The sequence below is a fragment of the Schistocerca cancellata genome, chromosome 5 (assembly GCF_023864275.1).
Source record: "Schistocerca cancellata isolate TAMUIC-IGC-003103 chromosome 5, iqSchCanc2.1, whole genome shotgun sequence".
Classification (NCBI taxonomy): domain Eukaryota; kingdom Metazoa; phylum Arthropoda; class Insecta; order Orthoptera; family Acrididae; genus Schistocerca; species Schistocerca cancellata.
Window position 1 is genome coordinate 519,876,768 of NC_064630.1, and position 13,039 is coordinate 519,889,806.

A 13,039-nucleotide genomic window follows, 5' to 3' on the forward strand; every position below is an offset into this window, starting at 1 on the left:
ATTCCAGCAATTTAAAACTGTCAAACACCTCTACCTAAATATCATAATATTTCATGCATTTGTTGTTAGGGACATCTTGCTGGATCTTAATTGCATGGAGTGTGTTTTTTAAATGTCTGATTACACAAAAACTGGATAGAAAACATTAATGTACATGGATATCATTAACATCTCTTTCTAAAACCACTTTTAGTTTGGTGTGCCTCACAATTTATCATATGAAACTGAAACAAACTTGGCATCTGATTATGATATATCAAGTGGAATGTATAACAACAATGCACATGAAAGGTAGGCTTATGGACAACTTTGTAAATATGCCTTAGTAATGAAATCACAATTTGGATTGAGACAAGGCAGTAGTGGAGAAGCAGCACTAGCAGAATTTACTAAAATCACAATGGTGGTCTTGTTAGAGGTGACTGTGTAACAGGAATACTTATAGATTTTTCCAAGGTGTGTGACACAGTTGATTACAAAATACTTTTTCCCAAACTAGGGATACTAGGAGTAAAGGAAGTATTAGATAGAAACTTCCAATCACATCTCTTGAATGGAGCACATAGCGCAGAAATTTCGCAAATCAATAGAAATTTCTGTTGCATATAGAATCGTCTATCAAATGATAAACATATCAACAAAGTAGTCCCACAGGGGTATATATTGGACCCCGTTCTATTTTTTATCTATATTAATGACTTCCTAGGAAGTGTCATGCAAGAAGAGAAACTCCTGTTTGCAAACAACAGCAGTATAATAATCAGAGATTAACGACCAGAGCTACTACAGTGCAAAGCTGATGACATGCACAAATGATCAGAGGAGAATAAAGTAAAACTTATCATAAGGAAAACAAACAGTATGAATTGCTATACAAACAAAAGTAACAATATTAAATGTAATTTAAATGGTGACTTGGTAAACTGTGTAACTAACAAAATGTTTTCTGATTGATATAGATAATTAACTGAAATAGAGAGTACATCCCACAAAGCAAAAAGAATCCCATCTGCATCTCTTAGGGTACTAGTATAAGTATGTAATAGTAATTAGCTCACAGTAATTTATTGTTCATATGTACCTTCAGTTTTCTAGGGCATAGACAGACAGAACTTTAGAAAAGAGAAGAAGGCTCTTAGGATTATAATGAAAAATAATAAGTGGTCTCACTGCCATGAGCTGTTTAAAGAAACAGGGATTTTGACTGTCTCCTGTGAAAATATTTTCCAAACATTAGTGTTCCAATACACCAGGAAAATACCGTATTTACTCGAATCTAAGCCGCACTCGAATCTAAGCCGCACCTGAAAAATGAGACTCGAAATAAAGGAAAAAAATATTTCCCGAATCTAAGCCGCACCTGAAATTTGAGACTCGAAATTCAAGGGGAGAGAAAAGTTTTAGGCCGCACCTCCAAATCGAAACAAAGTTGGTCCATTGCAATACGAGATACAATTTAGGTCGAATGAAAGACGATACAGCTACAGTAGTTTGGTTCGAGTCGTAAGCTTAGCAGTTAATCTTGACCAGGTAGCCATTGCTATGCGTCAGGCGCTCCGTCTGTATTTATACGGGTACCCTTCCTTTTTCACGTGCTTAGTCTGGTTTGAATCGATTGCTTATTTTGCTTTGATCTGATAAGTGCCATTTTCTTTGTTATAGGTGTTTACGTCACTCTAAGCTGAAAATGGATTACTGTACTGTGTCATGCATTGTTTGTCGTATTCTCATAGTGCGTGTGTACGGCCTGTCGCCGCTCACGGCATGACTTGCTTTTGTGCGCGCTACCGCCGCTTTTTTTAAAAAAAATAAAAAAAAAAAAAAGAGAGAGAGAGAGAGAGGAATCATTTCATTAGCGAAACAATGGCAAGAGACTGCAGTTTGTTGTTACTTACACTGCTGCTTTCTTTGATAATGATCAACAAGTACCAAATAATAGACTGCGTATGATAGAACATGTTCTGAACGAGAGTTAGGCGAAAATTTTTCTCCGTTTGAAAATCTTTGCGGCCGCTTCTTTAGTACATCAAATTCTGCACAGAAATTAGTCATCTTACATTTAAAATCTAGTCAGTTGCCGTGCTTCATTTCTGACTATATCAGTATTAGGCATAAGAATAATACGAATATAAACATGACACGATACGTATATTCTTCCGCGTTTGCTGTTGTTTCACTCTACTTTCGTAGTTTATTAGGCAGACAGGATTTAAATGAGAGCAGCAAACACGAAAGAATACATGGCAAAATGTTTATTTTCGTATTATTCTTATGGTGAAGAGAATACTGCATGTGATTCACATTTCATCAGGTTCCTATTAGCAACCATCTCTTCTCACGGGTAGGAAAAAACTCGGCACGTAGAGTTGGCCATATTGACAAACATCCCTAACAGTCTTGCCAGTCGGATTTTCGTAGTACATTGAAATTCTGCTACATTCGAAGATAAACAATACGGAATTTGTATTTACTTCGTTGGACAATGTATGAAAATGCAGTGGTCGAAACTCGGGGCGGAGAAAAAAAAAGGTTTTGGCGCCAGTATTTATCTTTGTGCCCACAACGCATGCTTGTGTAGCGCTACATATATTCGACGGCAGAAGTTAGTTGTGGCGGCACCTACCAACATTTTTCAGAACTTCCGCTTGCTTTGCACTCGATTCTAAGCCGCAGGCGGTTTTTGGATTACAAAAACCGGAAAAAAAGTGCGGCTTAGATTCGAGTAAATACGGTATACATCACTATGCCACATATGGCTCCATACACATATCACAGAAACCAGTGAAAGCCTGCACCTAGACAGAAAACAAACTGAGAACTCAGAACAATATCAAGGATTAAAACTATGTGATACATCACCTCATATGTTTAAAGGAACATCTGAAATGGACAGCTTTGAAAAAAAACTGTTAAAGCATATATCTTATCAAAAAAGTTGTTTATAATGTAAGATTATTTAAATGAAATCATGATTATGTGTGCATGCTGCATGCTCCCGACATCTGTTGCTCTTATGGCAAACCGGTTTTTCTATATCTCTAGGCCCACATTATATAAGAACATTCATGAAAACCTGCCTCACTGATTTCTTTAATATTCATCACTGTGTGGGTCAAGAACACAAAGGATAATATTGTTGCTCTGCGCTGCCCAATTGTTATAAAGGGTTGCCAACATAATTTAGTGTTTCATCATGTGTGCAGCAGTAGTTGTAGTACTTTGTTAGTGGATATGTATTGGACATTTTAAAATGGTTCAAATGGCTCTAAGTACTATGGGACTTAACATCTGAGGTCATCAGTCCCCTAGACTTAGAACTACCTAAACCTATTCCTATTGATATTCCTTGTTTTCTAGCAGATAAGTGTTATTCTAACCACTTCACATAGTTTTTGATAACTTTGTGGTTTAATTTTCTTAAAAGAATGTTGTGATTTACAGTGGCAGGTGTATGACATATTACACAACATACCAGTAGCCTGTAACGAGTTAAGGAAATCTATTCTGCATATGTAAATATATTTTCTTCATATCAGGACCCATTAGAAATCCAAACTGTGACCCTCACAATAAATTATCTGTAGTGGGATGACTAAGATGAGGTTTAAATATTAACTTTTCTAAAAGTTTCGAGAATGCTAGCGGAAGTGGAATCCTTATCCCCTTTCTTATATAGTGGTTTCACTTCAGTATTTATTACCGAGTTGTTGGGGAAAGTTTTGCTGATAAATGAGTGGCTATATAATTAAGATATTACTATTCTCAGAAAAAAAACAATGTTTAATGTTGTTAAAATTTTATCAGAAGCACCAGATTTTTTTATACAAACTTCCTGACAAAACAAGAGAAGCGTCCAGATGGAGAGGAAGAAATGAAATGAAATTCACAGGTTGAAAAGATTTGTAAGTATGATTGTGTATCCTTTGTGGTACAATATATTTCAGAAAGCTGGTAAGCTTGCCACCTGGTGATCTGTTCATAGAAACACTCTAAAGTCATCCATCACCGCACCAGTAATTTCGCAGTGTTCTTCTCTAGCTGTGAGAAATCTACATTTTCACTGTATACAGTCTTCAGTGGTTTTCCTACATACACTGAAGATCCACCAACATTATACATCTGCAGAAGTAACTGTAGAAGGCATAGTCCTTTATTGTCAGATTAGATATACACTTTCATTTAGCACATGTTCACTGATGCATAGTACGTCTGGTTGTTTTCCACTTAGGAATATTTCTGCTTCTACTTTTTTGTTAACAATATATTGAATATTCTGATGTAATACTTTTATGTAATTTTTATTCTGTTGACTTACCTGCTGTGGCTGTAATCTGAGAGCAAATTCTGTAGTCCATAATTTTTTGTGTGGTGCCTGTATTTTGCATTTTCAGCTGGACCATCTGATTTTCACCCATATCAATCAGTATTAGTTTCCCTTGCTTCTAATGATTTTGCAGACATTTGTAGGTTAGGTTAGGTTGAGTTAGGTTAGGTTAGAAACAGTCTGCAGAGTGTTACTGACCCCAGTGATAATGCATCGTAGCCTTTCCTAGGTACTTTTCATACAGAAACTTGTTTGGGACTATGAAAACTGCTCCAGGATGATCTCATTGTTCTTCGATGGAGCAGCTTATTTTCGAGATTTATTCATCTGTCATTGACCTTCTTTTTGATCCTGATAAGCATCATCTGGGGTCCTGCATAGACATTTCTTGCTGAACAAATTGTGTTTCTTGTTTTGTTAGTAATTTCTTCTTCACTGCTGCTTCATAATGCATTCATTCCAATGTGATTTAAAGAGACCTATGTATTATTATCTTTTTTTCACAATCCAATTTTGTAGTGGCTTGTTTTGCATTTACTGTATTTTTAAAATGTTTCTTGAGGTGGTTGCATCCTATTATTGGGTCACACATCTATTTTGCGATCGGGCATACTGATGTTTTTGAGCAGCAAGTCACCAATTATTAGAAAAACATTTTCAATTCTTTGCATGCTGTGGCCTTGTCTTTTGTATACTATGTGTCACCACCTTTCATTTATATCTATATGCAAATTTTTGGTTTGCTGAGTTTATCGTGATATCATCAGACACACTAGATGTGTTGTTGTCTTTGAAGTTCAAGAGCACCCATTGTTTTTCATGATCTTGTTTTTTTTCCATTTGATGAATTTTAAATGCGCATCACTTCTTTTCTTGTATTAATCTATTTTCTTTCTTTATAATCCATATTTCAGTTTTTAATACTTCAATGTGATTTTGTAGTAACCACGTAATCTCAGTTTTTGAGCCTACTGCACTGCTTCATCACGTAAACAGCTATGGCATGGCCATAAAAAATCATCTCTGAGTGACACCACTCCCCCCCCCACACACAAAAAAAAGAAAAAAAATTCTTCTCTATCAGCACCATCTTGTCAAATGATGCAGAGTATGTTATTTTCTGCTTCTTAAAGACTTAAAGATGACTGTTCTGAGAAGCCAAAACGTTTTCTGCCATTAGCATAGATATTTTTTTCAAAGATTGTTATTATGGTGTTTGAATTTGGTTACAGGTCGAAGATGCATGGAAAACAATTGAATTTGTTGTCTTACCTCACAGGGATAGCAAGGATGTGTTCATTCTTGGAGGGCTTGAGGAAATACAGCAAGTTTTAGATGATAGTAATATTAATATGAGCACAATAACAAGTTCACGTCATGTGGGGCCTATCAAGCCAAGAGTGGATGAGTGGGCCAGTCAGCTTCAGTTGTTTAGTAATACTTTGGTAAGGAATCTTTTATATGAACACAGTAATATTTTATATTTTTCTGAATTGAGTCAGTGTTAGTTCTGATATCCTTTTTTAATTGTGCCAAAAGAAAATTATTAGTTTTGTGTATGTTTTATTTTAGGATGCATGGATGCTATGCCAACAAGGATGGATGTATTTAGAGTCTATTTTTTCTGCTCCAGATATACAAAGGCAATTGCCTCAAGAAGACAAGATGTTTAATATTGTTGATAAATCATTTAAGGATATAATGAGAAGGGCTGCAGAGGTACTGAACAAATTGTTCTTAAGAGAGGAATGTAGTTGTAATTCATGATATACTTTAAAAATGTTTTCTTAAATGAGTGTTGTTCTGCACTGTGGAACATCATCTCATCTAGGAAAGAAAAGTTTTGTTTGTTATAAGCTATAACATACTCTTTTATGAATGTTGCACAAACAGTGTTACCTATTTCAGGATTTTAGTAAAAGTTTAGGTGTTGTTTGTATAAAGTTTATGTAACTGTTTATGGAGGCTGAAAATGGTTTGTAATGTTCTTGTTTGTAGAATCCACTGGCTATGCAAGCATGCACAGCTCCAGGTTTACTGGAGACATTCAATAGAAATAATGTCCTACTTGATCAAATTATGAAATGTTTGGAGGCTTATCTGGAAACTAAACGTGTTGCATTTCCACGATTTTATTTCCTTTCCAATGATGAACTTCTAGAAATTTTGGCACAGGTGAGTCACTAGACATTTCATTTGTAATCCTATAAAAATTATCTGGTGTTTCTTTTTCCTAACCACCATTTCTTTTGAGACAATTAGTGTTGAAAACGCCCCTACAACAAATAAGAATAGGTAAAATAGGTAAAGGAAAGAAGGAGAGGATGTAGATAGATATTAACATACACTGGCATTCAAAGAAATGGACTGTTGATAATAAATTTTAAAGGGTGTAAGATTTTTATTCAAAATGTTAGGAAACAGGAAATGATGTGCACCAGCCATAAAGTCTTAAAATAAATGTATTTCTTTTTAGGAATAAATATTTCCATTAATTACCATTACAGCTTTTTATTTTTATTTAGTCATTTTTTGCTTCCCTTAGCTTATAATGGAATTTGGTCTATTATTTTTGAATATTTGATTATTTGCTTTGTTGCTTTGATCATTGTTCATTATACATATTAGCCAAATTAAACATTTCTTTGAAATGAACCTTTTCTACGCAATAAAGAACTGACATAATATGATATCATAAGGCATAAGTAAATGAAAACAGGAAAAATAAGTAAATTTTTGGACATTTTCACCTTCAAAATCTACTATTTGTCATAATACTAAACTTGCAGGAGCTTCGATGTTCAAAGGGATTTGTAACATTTGTCTTCCAGTGCAGGTTCTTATCAGTATAAACACCCAAGAGCATAGAATGATTTAATCTCATGAATTATTTTCAAAGGTTATCTCAGGCCTCATCCTGTACAGAGGTGCATGTATCTAAATTCCCTTACAGTCCGTTTGTGGAGAACCTGTTATTAATTTTTGACAAAATTTCATTTAAATTTTTAAGTGTTAAATGTTTCACTGTGATGCTTAATTATAACACTCAAATCACTAACTAAAAACTTAATGTCCATGAATATGATGCAAGACAAAAGGAATAGTTTCATGTCCAGCCAGTACCAACATCAGCCTACAAAACATCCACAATAAACAGTGGTATACAAATTTGCAACAGTCTTCCACATATGGTAAAAATCATATCATTCTCACTATTTTGTAAAACCTTAAGGGCATTCTTATCAGAACATTGCTTTTAGTCCGTAGCAAAATTTTTAGAACTTTTGAGATACAAGAGACTTGGGACAGGACAGCAGGACTACTGCAAGTAGTGCAAGATCTTTTGTGGTTAAAGCTAAAATTTATGTATCTACTAAAATAATACTGTATTTTTACAGTGTTGTGTTACTGTTTTGTTTTGTGTTTATTCTGTGTTCCACAATCTGGAAAGATTTCTCAAATGAATGAATAAACAAGTGAGTAAATAAATAAATCAGAAAACAGAACTATTCCTGTGTATTGCATACCTAATGGCAGATCATTTAATGCAGATCATCATTGTGGTACACATGTTAGTTGCATATTTGTGTTAGTCCAGAAGATGTATTTTATTGGTTCAGGGGTGAACATTCCTCAATGACTATGTGGTCTGGTACATCCTGTTACCTACATATCTACTCTGCATATTGTACTAAAGTGAGAATTTTTCTTGGCGTCTTACTATTCCACATGTGACATGTTAACCCTTTCACTGCTGTGGATGTGTATACATGTCATGCTACACATTTCCGCAGATGTTGTGGATGTGTATACACATGCCACTTGGAATTTCCTACAGTGCTATAAAACTATGAATGCGTTTTGTGCCACTGGCCACTCATGGCTGAAGATTAGGTCCTTCCATATCTCTGTGAATAAAAATGTTTTGAGTATTTATCCTGCAACGTATGTGCCTCATTGCATGCCATCGTTTGAAAAATCGTCTTGAATCTTTTATGAGGTAAGATGATTTTTATGACCACATGTTTTGTAGTGTGCAAGGACGTGAATGAGTATGTTTCACCTGTTCTTTGGATATAAAACCCTATAACTTGAGAATGAAATGAGGTATTCTGCTCTCAGTTTTAAATAAAATTTCAATATCTTATCTACATTTCATTTACTGCAATGAATGAGCTATAAACAACCATACACGAAGTTTATGCAATTGTTTTTACCTCTAAAAAATCTTTAAAATTTGGTACAGTATTTTACTTAATTTAACACAACATTGTAACTATGGTGTATAATGAAAAAATATGCAGTCTGAAGATATCAGACTGTATGATGATGTGGAAAAATCAAATTTTTTCACCTAACAGTTTTCTTAAAAACTAACAATCATTATTTCAAAGCAGCAGGCAAGTCCACATGGATGGAAATAGGCATGTTTCGCTAAACCATCCATTGGATATAAAACCCAATAACTCATCAATGAAATGAGGTTTCATTCTGCTCTCAATTTTAAATAAAATTTTGATACTTTATCTACATTTCATTCACTGCAATGTGTGAAGTAAAATTATTGTATTTTGTTGAGAAAAAAACTTATTTATTGTCAATAAAGATCAGGTGCTGACAAAAAGGGGTGAGTTTTGTTTCCAGAATGTCATCCTCAGATTCTGTGTCTGAACTAGCTTCATACTCCAAACTATCTTCTGAGTGTGTATTTTCCTCACACTCTGATTGATTTTTAATATAATCTGGAACTTCTATGGGCTTTTCAACATCTTGAAATGATAGTGTAACTTGTTCAGTACAGCATCCCAGTTTTTCTTCAAATTGCACAGCTCTGGAAAGCACAACTGAATTACTTTCTTTTGTCCAAATCCTGAAGCACTCATCACCATCATAGCCACTGAGATGCCCTTTCACAGCTTTCTTGTCCATTTTCCTTCGTTTTGCACTAGGAATGTGTGCATAACATGTTGAGCCAATAATCCTAAGATGTTTAGTTTGAGGCTTTTTCCGTTCCCACAACTCGTAAGGACTGACACCTTCTACAGATGACTTCCCTGTCCTATTTTAAATGTAAATTGTTGTGTTAACCAGTTTAGCCCATATCTGTTCTGGATAAGTGACATCTGGATTTCAATACTTAAATGTCCTGGCCATCTTAACAACTGTCATATTATCCCACTCACAAATACCATTTTGCTCAGGAGCAGAGGGAGCAGTCAATCACTGTGTTATACCATTTAAACTTAAGATGGATCTAACCCCTTTGTTATCAAGCTCCTTGCCATTACCACTCAGCATCTCTTTAACAGAGAACTCCAATGCCTTTGTACATGAAAGAGAATCTTTGAGAATTTTACTCAACTCTGATTTTTCTGCAGCAAAATAACCATAGCGAAACTTGTCTTTGAACAAAACATTGTAATGTTTCTTCTAGAATGACTCATAGAAAGGTCCACACAGATCAATTGATATCAACTCAGCAGGCCTTGTTGACTTTTGGTGGACGATGCACTTTCCCAAATTTCCAGGGTTCACAAATCTCTGCCCCTTCCTTAACATCAATGTTAAATTTGTTTTTGAGTTTTGTTTTAACATGGCACTTGCCCTGATGACCCCATTTCTCATGATACAGTTGAAGTACATCAGATCTATCTTTCACTGAAAGATTCACAGTTGCACCCTTCTCTGGCACTAAGGACTTAATTTCTGCTTTGTATAAAGTGCCACCAACTTTACAATTTCCATACAGCCTCACTCTGCCACCAATTGTCAAAGAGCAATATGTAGTACTTGACTGAAATATACTATTTTTGTTGTGATCTTTGATAGCTAAAACAGAAATAAGGTTTTTGGAAATTTTTGTTACATACCAGACATCAGCCATGGTCAGATCCTCATATCTGCTGCCAACTTTTGACAGAATCCAAATTGATCCTCTTCCTGTTGCTTCTGGAGACTCCTGTCCAGTGGCCTTTATACAGCAGGGGCTGTCGAATGCTTCAAAGCTGACAAAGTAATCAGGACTATTTGTCATATGTTTCATTGCACCATTGTCAATCCACCAATTGCATACATCCACTTCTAATGAACAAGCCTTGCCACAAATACTAAACAAAACTACATTCGTTACTAATGTTTTGTACATGTTTTTCTGCACAGTCATATTTTTGCTGGTCTTCCATCAGCAATCCACTTCTTACAATATTTGATCCAGTGGCCCACTTCTTTTCAAGAGTTACATTTTCCTTTAACTTTGAATGTGTTAGTTTTTATTTTGTTTTGTACACCTGATTTGACTACTAATGCCTCTTGTTTGATTTTGTCACTACTCTTTGTGAAATTTCTCTCAAACCTGCACAAATTGTTCCTTTAATTCATCAAACATTTTCTTATCATATGTTGTTAACAACATCCAACTTGATTTAAAGGAATCAAAGCTTGCAGGTAGAATATGCAGAACTTTACATACCAATATCATATCAGGTAGCACAGTTTCTCCCTTTGCTTTAAGCTCATTGTTCAGTTCATTCCACAGACTTGTTAACCTCACAACGTATGTGGAGATATGTTATTCCTGAGTCCAATTAAATGTGAAGAAATCTGAACAAATCTTGAACAGCTGGTCCTTTGATGATGCTTCAAAATTCTGCTTCAATGCATCACATGCTTCACGAGCCATTTCTTTGTCCATGATCTTCTGATACACAATGTCTGTAACTGCACTTGTAACCATCGACTTGGCATAACTGTTGCTTTACAATAAAAATCTGACTTGGCTTTATGATCCTTTATTGCTGCATCATTAGCACCCTCAGACAGTGGCTCAGGTTTTACTGACTTGCGATAAATTAAATCTAAAGCTCCTTCATGATAGTCAATTAGATCTCGTATTTTTCTCTTCCACACTGGCCAATCAGTTTCACTATTCAATGGCTTGATATGTTTTACCAGATCCATTTCCACACTAAAACCAAAAACACACTCTCAAATAAGAGTTAAAGAAAACTATATCTGTCACTTTTTGCACACGTTTTTACACACATAACTGGGATCCATAACCTATTGTATTTTGTTGGGAAAAAAAACTTATTTATTCTCAATAAAGATTAGGTGCTGACAAAAAACGATGAGTTTGGGTTTCAAATACTTTGATTTATTTCTGAATCTGGAGGCACTGTTTACACAAGAAGCCACTTAACCAAAGAGTTTCTAAAAACACCTAAGAGTAAAAGTGCAAGTGTTGTGACTCAAAATAAAAAGAAAAAAAACAGAGATCAACAAAACATTATGCTCATATATGATGTTGATTAATAATTTAACACAAAACTTCTTTTTAAATACGTTAATAAAAATAATGTACTTTAACAAAAATCAACCACATGCAAAGTTTATGTAATGCATTTTTATCTCTACAAATGCTTTAAAGTTGTCTGCAATTTTTCACTTAATTTGGAGCAGTATAGTAAGTATGACTGATGCATTCAGTTCTTTATTAAGTGAAGATATCAAGCTGCAAGATGTGCAAAAATCACGAAAATCATATTCTTTCACCAAATAGTTTTAAAAAAAATGCATTGTTAAGTATTTCACATTGGCCATAATGCCATTTTTCAGCTTTACTTAATTTGATGCATTGTACTAAGTATAAGTACTAAGTATAATGGATAATGAAAATTCAGTTCTTTATTGAGTGAAGATATCAGACTGTAAGTTGAGCAGAAATCAGATGTTTTCTCCTTACAGTTTTCGAGAAATTGAACGATAATTATTTCATTTCGGCCTGAATGTTGTCTCTCAACACAGCCACTAGTGTTTGGTGAGTGGTACAGCTGTAACAAAAGTCATCTCAGCACAGAATGCAAAGAACACATCTCTAGCAATGGAAGAGTTAAATTGTCTTTTTGTAAGTTCTCATTTGTCTGATTTTATCTTCACCACTTGTGTAGGACCACCATATATGGGACTGAATAATATGTGTATTTTATGTCATGAAAAGCAGTTCTCATAGTTTTATAAGTAATATGTTATGAGATTTTAGGCACATTTTTCACAGTTAAGGCTAAAATTTGTCAGCATTTGTGTTACACTCTTCCACTAGTCAAACATGTGTGTGACAGTTCATGATGCTCTTCTTCCTACATTCTCAATTTCTCCTGTTAAACTGGCAGTAATTTGATTGTTAAGGCCGAAGCTAACTTGAAAAGTGCCACAAAAATACTTGCTCTTCTTTATACATTTTCAATTTCTCCTGTTAAATCAGCAGTACATTCATGGTTAAGGTTGAAGCTTATTTGAAAAGTGCCACAAAGGTACTGAAAGGGACAACATTGAGGTGGGATTGAGTGAATTTGTAATTATTACGAGTGGCTTTTGGTGTCACTATGTTTTGTTACTGTATCACTTTTCCTTCAGTTGTATAACAGTTGATTAGCTGCATCATGTCTTTAATCAATTTTGACTCTTAGGTCATCATCACATGCCTGGGCTTATTGCTGGCAATCAGCTGAAACATGGCATTGACCAGCAATTTCAAAGTACTGCAACAGAGAAGAATAATGCCATATTGTAACAATGTCATAAACTCCATGTGAAACATAAAACAAAATTGTACAATTTTTTTGAAATGAAGCTAATATAAATACATTGAAAAAAACATTTGTAACCACCTAGCTGACATTGCTCAGGTGGTAAAGAGGGCAGTATATAATTCTGCAG

The 13,039-nt window shown here is 34.7% G+C and overlaps 1 protein-coding gene across 1 annotated transcript in view; it reads left to right on the top strand.

Annotated features, from left to right (window-relative positions):
* Positions 1–13,039, top strand: part of LOC126188640 (dynein axonemal heavy chain 6) — a 1,044,937-nt gene that overhangs the window by 224,577 nt on the left and 807,321 nt on the right. The window contains exons 59-61 of the mRNA XM_049930241.1: positions 5,557–5,769; positions 5,897–6,043; positions 6,323–6,499. Coding sequence (XP_049786198.1) covers positions 5,557–5,769; positions 5,897–6,043; positions 6,323–6,499 — 537 coding nt within the window. The remainder of the gene's footprint in view (positions 1–5,556; positions 5,770–5,896; positions 6,044–6,322; positions 6,500–13,039) is intronic.